The sequence below is a fragment of the Lytechinus pictus genome, chromosome 8 (genome assembly GCF_037042905.1).
Source record: "Lytechinus pictus isolate F3 Inbred chromosome 8, Lp3.0, whole genome shotgun sequence".
NCBI classification, from domain to species: Eukaryota; Metazoa; Echinodermata; class Echinoidea; order Temnopleuroida; family Toxopneustidae; genus Lytechinus; species Lytechinus pictus.
Window position 1 is genome coordinate 26,397,445 of NC_087252.1, and position 6,343 is coordinate 26,403,787.

The 6,343-nt window shown below is 36.8% G+C and overlaps 1 protein-coding gene across 1 annotated transcript in view; it reads right to left on the bottom strand.

The window, feature by feature from the left end:
• LOC135155254 (protein serrate-like) overlaps positions 1 to 5,814 on the bottom strand; it is a 31,216-nt gene extending 25,402 nt beyond the window's left edge. The window contains exons 1-2 of the mRNA XM_064104177.1: positions 5,691 to 5,814; positions 167 to 592 (exon numbers count right to left, since the gene is read on the bottom strand). Of these exons, the coding sequence (XP_063960247.1) occupies positions 167 to 592; positions 5,691 to 5,814 (550 nt within the window). The remainder of the gene's footprint in view (positions 1 to 166; positions 593 to 5,690) is intronic.
• Positions 5,815 to 6,343: the final 529 nt, after the last annotated feature.

A 6,343-nucleotide genomic window follows, 5' to 3' on the forward strand; every position in this document is an offset into this window, starting at 1 on the left:
ATGAACAAAGTTTAAGGCCACATCATTGTCCTTGAAGCCAAAGCCAGCCTCGAGTAGCCCGATAATGTCAGTTACTGCAAAATTAAAGCTTGCAATAACACCTTGATGTCTTTGAAGATATGAATTGATAAAGTACCTCAAAATGCAGTAGAGGCATTGTACTAACCTACACAGCTCCTCTGGTCTGTACCAAGTCTATAACCTGGTGGACAGATACACTGGACCTGACCGTTGCTTCCGACCTGACATCTATAGTCACACCCCCTGGACCTACAGCTGTAAGATGATGACGATGAAGGGTTCTGTCTGGACAGTATCTGCTGGTAGGAGATCACCCCAGTCCTGGGACTGTTCAGGGCGGAGGTCTGGACCGATCCTCTAGCGATGTTCTGCCTGATGACCTGTCCGGTGGTGTGGATGGACGTCCTGGAGGGGATCTGTCCAGTGGTGTGGACGACTGTCCGGCTTCCGCCAGAGTTAGTGGGGTTCTGACTGCCACCGTTCTGCCGGGGTGTCTGGTAGCCAGAGACGTACCTAGGTGCGCTGATTGTAGTTCTTCTTATAAGCTGCCAGTTGCCTGTGTAGGATTGCCCTGCAAAAAGAAGGGAAAATAGTTTTTGTTACAAATGAAAAATGATTGTAAATGAAGCAGCAGAAATGCCTATATAATTCTCTGATCAAGTTAAAGTTATCAATCCGAAGTAATTACCAAAATGCAATATGTATAACAAAAGTTTTCATTTATTCACATTTTGTTACTTCTGTCAGGGAAAGACTTTGAAACTTTATTTCACCACAATTCTCATATTAAAGAAACATACAAATCAAGAAATTCAATAAAATACATAATAACACAAGTGAAAATATTTAAGAACAGTGGAAGGATCACAAAAAAATTACAAAGAACTTATAAATAAAAGAAGACAAACCCAATAAATGAACCATGAAAAAGTGGAACTAAATATCAAAATCTTCTATTTTCTTGATGGATTTGAAGGATTTTTGCCACATCTTAGACCAAAAAAAATACCATTAAAAGCAGTATTGTGATTGGGATACAAATAACTTTATTCATTTATTTATTTTATTTCCAGGCAAGAAAACATGACAGCTATAGTAACATTACAAAAGAAATGTAAAATTGAGCACCAGCCAATGCCTGAGGATCACCTAAAAGAATTGAAAATTCTGTCGAGAGGTTCTCCACATTTTCTGGTGCCTACATGGAATAACACAAAATAGCAATAAATTCAAACATGTAATTACAATACTTCTATATAAATTAACCTTCATCGTATAATATGAAGAGAGAAACAAAAAAAAGGTTATCAAATTAATACTTTTAGAAAAAATGCAGATTGGGTCAAATAGGGACTTTACATGTCCCTATTGGAGTAGGGTGCAAAGTAAATAGTGAACATCACTATGAAAGGGCATTTTTAAATGAATAAAACTGTAAATGATGTATGGTACCAAAATTACGATGTTGTAAAGGGGAGTAAGAGTGTGGGCTGCATGGCGAATGATGCCATCGTGCAAGTGACCTATATGACGGTGTGAAGGAGGCACTGGGGAGGGGGTGGGTCGTTATTTTGACCTCTTCTTTTCGCTGAGTAATAAGGTATGATGAGAGATGTTTGTCTCATCTAAAATATATATGAACTTGTCGCACGGCAGGCAGAAGGGCGTAAATTTCTCGCCAAGCAGAAGGGCGCACACAATAAATCCCATCTAACCTATAAAATATCAACTTATTTCAGACCAAAGTTAAATGAATGAATGAAGGAATGAAATGGAACACGCATAGTATATTTGGTCTGAAATAAGACATTTTATAGGTAAGATGGGATTGAATGCGTGCGCCCTTCTGTTTGGCAAAAATTTGCGCCCTTCTGCCAGCCGTGCCATGAACTAGGCCCTTATTGCATTCTTATGTCATAAGTTTATGTATCTACAACATACACTCATTAAGAAACAACAAATTATCATTATTATTATTATTATGCTTGTTGTTGTTATTGCTGTTATTGTTATTATTTTTCCTATTAGGCCCAAAGCGCTGACAATAAATTAGTTGATATCTACAAACTATAAAAAAGATGGGATTTTTATGTTTTTTTCTGAACATCGCTACAGATGGGGACTGTCTTATGGCAAGACTCAAACCATTCCAATATTTAAAAGTCGAATCAGTGTTAAACTCACACTGGTAGTCCATGGGTTAAATGAAGAAAAGTCATTTCATTCCTTTGCCATGTAAAGTGTTCAACCGATCAAGTTTAGTATTCAATAAGTTAAATGGAGGAAATGATTATTCTGGTGTTAAACTCACATTGGTAGTCCGTGGGTTAAACGAAGAAAAGTCATTTCATTCCATTGCCATGTAAAGTGTTCAACCAATCAAGTTTAGTATTTAATGAGTTAAATGAGGGGAAACTATTTTTCTGGTCTAGATTAAAAAAGAAGGAGGGGACCTTTCAAAGGCAACGTCTGTAAAGGAAGTCATAATAACTTCCTCAATTGAATGCCAATCAAGGGTACACAACTACTTGTAATAATCATGAAAGAAACATGATGTCATATTATGTGAAAGTCTGAGTGCACTATCATTGAAAAAAAAAATCTGTACTTGGGTGATGCTTCAAAAAGTTGTTTGAAATTTTGAATGTATGACTTTCATATGAATGGTGACCCTTCATTGGGTCACCATGCAGTCAATAGAAGATTGACATACTAACATTTTTCGACATGCACGTCATCAATCCAGGGTTACACCAAAACCGAATTCCCCCGAATAAATTCGGACCAATTCTAGCCGAATTCGGCCTAATTCTGATGGCTTTGGTGGATTTGAATGTTCCCGAATCCTTCCTTAATTTTCTTGCATTCGCAGAGGGAGAACAGAATACTCCCGAAACCACCTGAATACACGTATTCAGATGGATCCGCAGCTGATTCCGTTCCGGTTTAATCCGGCCTCCAGAGTAAAATTGCAAGAATGAACAGAATGCTGGAATTAAAATATAAAATTGAACCGAAAAAAAACATGGACGCTAAATGAGAATCATGCTAAAGGAGATTTTCTAAAAAGAAAGTAAAAATTGGCTTACATTGTGTTTTTTCTGTTTACCGTGTTCTTTCTGACACGCTTTTATAGAGGAGAAAACTATTTCTGATATCATTCTGCGACAGTTATCAATTATTTGAATGTCGTATGAGCTGATATTCGAACTTATACTGTAGGGGATTTCCATTATAATTGGCAATCCATAGTTAAATCAAAATTTTAGGCCAGGGTTTGAATTAAACCAAAGTTCTGAATACAGGCCGTGAAGTTCAAATATTCTGAGGTGCTGATACCCAGATATCCTGTATGCCAAAAACATTGAAGCAAACTTCCACAAAAGAGGAAAAATAATCCTGAGTTTGGTCAAACAGCTTGCAAAGATCAACACAAAACACATGTGTTAATATAATTTTTCCCAGTTCAAGTCAGAATAATACTTTGATTTTTATTCAACATAAATGTAAATTTGTTATTATCATTATCACCACTTTAATCATCATCATTATTATCAATATGACTATCACTATCAATGGGGAACAAATATGTCTTACTATTCACAACCAAAATACGGACTGTCATCACACTTGATATAATTTTTTTAAAGGTCAAGTCCGCCCTAGAAAAATGTTGATTTGAATAAATATGCAAAAATCAAACAAGCAAAATGTTGAAAATTTCATCAAAATCGGATGAAAAATAAGAAAGTTATGACATTTTAAAGTTTTGCTTTTTTTCACAAAATAGTGATATGCACAACTCAGTGGCATGCAAATGAAACAGACGATGATGTCCCTCACTCACAATTTCTTTTGTTTTTAATTGTTTGAATTATACAATATTTCATTTTTTACAGAATTGGCAATAAAGTCTCCTAATTTGCATACCGACCAGGATGTGCATATAACGGTTTTGTGAAATTAAGCGATACTTTAAAATGTCATAACTTTCTTATTTGACATCCGATTTTGATGAAATTTTCAGTGTTATGCTTGTTGGATTTTTCTCTTTTTACTAAAATCATCTTTTTGCTAAGGTGGACTTGTCCTTAAGTCCTCTCCGATCCTCCTCCACAAGAGATCTTGTGGTTGGTTATACATCCAAAATGTGAACTTTATCACGTTCATCGGTGCCTTGTGAGGAAACAATCACCACTCACCCCTTACAGACGAGGTAACTTCCAACTACCGTGAGACAATAGCGATGTTCACGCGAAAGCCAGGAGACATTGGCCCATAGTCTGCACTCTGGTTTGAGCTTAAAATCACATTACTCACCCCTTCATAAACTTGGGGACTTGCAACTACTCTGAAACAGTTGTGATGTTCACACTAACATCTGCTAAAACTGGAAATTAAAGCTACACCGGTAAAGAGGATAACACCATGCATTTCACACCAGTGTAAGAGTTACATTCATGGTATTACTTCACCCCCCCCCCCCCTTGTTGCCGTTATAACACATTCAACATAATTCAATATTGTAAAATGTACTCATACATTCCAGCTAGATAAGGTCGTTATAACCCGAACACTATTTCTTCCCCTACCAATTGCACCCTTTAACACGAAAATGCAATTTAATGCCAAAATTGAAAAGCATCGATAAGAGAGTGCGAAATGGCCTTTCAACTGAACTTGAACTTTACTGATGACCACAAACTAGGCACAAACACTATCCAAAAAGACTAAGGCATCTTGACTCTCTGATTATAACATAATTTGTTTTCAACTTGATTTGTAGTCAAACATATGAAATGCAATGATTTTCATTGGTTTATATCCAGTGGATGAGAAACCGAGTATTCTTTGGGTTGGTAACCACAGACAAATCTAATCTAACTTGACACCCACAAAGTCTCTTCTACGAACAGACACACAAAAAATGACAAATGTATGGAGACTGTTATTATACGATGCAATGGAGCATTTGTGGCCCAGTGAATTAGTCTCCAGACTCTGAAATAAGGGGATTGTGGGTTCGAATCCAAGCCATGTCTCAATATCCTTTGTAGAAAGAAATTGAAGTAAAAGGGTAACGACATGAAATAATTGCTTTAAAAAACTGAGCACTAGAATCGGAAGCCAAATTTAGCTGGGGTAATATATTAATATAGGTGCATATCGAGTACCCAACAAGTTGGATATGTGTGCAATATAAATACTCTACATCAGCATTATCATCATCATGACATCATCCTTATCATCATCATCATCACTATCATCATCATCGTTATCATTATTATCATTGCTATCATTACAAAATGTTGTTTCCAACATAAAAAAAAATATACAACTATCAATTCTTCATAGCCACCTGTCCAACAAAATACACAACAACATAAATTTTGTCTGGGCACCTGGGTCTACTCTACAAACATCAAGTCATCAACTTCAGGTAGAAGTGGGTCTGCCCTGGCAGACTACAGATTCTTCCATCATCTATTCTGTGTGTATAAACGGATCTAGTGTTAAAACCAGTCATTATTGTGCTAAGTCTTTTGATTCTTCTTTTCTCTTGTCGCCCATTCATCCCTTCATTTCCTTTCCAGTCATCGGAACCCTGATGAAGGCTTCCTGAGTGCAGGCTAGTTCAAGTGTAAATCAAAGACAGCAACACTTTTCACACACGTGGCTTCGTTTTCTAATTTTTCTGGTGGCGGTGATTGTTGTTGATGCTGTTGTTGTTGTAGTTGTAGTTGTTATAACAGTTGCTGTTGTAATTGTTGCTCCTTTAGTTGTTGTAGTCATTGTTGTTGCTGTTGACATTGTTGCTGTTTGGGTTGTTGTTGCTGCCCGTTATTGTCCTTTATTTATTATTGTTGCTGTTGCGGATGTTATTTCTGTTCTTGTTAGTACTGTCGTTGTTGTTTGTTTGTTGTGGGTATTTTCCACAACAAATGAATCTCCTAAGTATTCTCTCAGTGGGTCTGTCACAATGTTGCTGAGCCGCGAGGTACTATTATCTAGAATACCGGTGTTGGACACTGGCAATAGACAACAGTGCCTGTAATGATGGTAGTGGTTATTTTAACTAACTGCCAATTTGACAAGAGTGCATTAAAATGCTTCAAGGTAAGCAACCAGAGGACCAAGAGCTTATATTCCTCTCTGAGAGACCAGGTAATGAGGATCAATGCTTTCCAACGATCAAATACTGCCAAACCAATCTACTGCCATTGTAATATTTGGATTTTATTTGGATGGTTAACCCTTGTATAAACAGTACTTCAGTACATTTGAGATGAATGACCAAGAAATGTACAATTTAATTCATGGG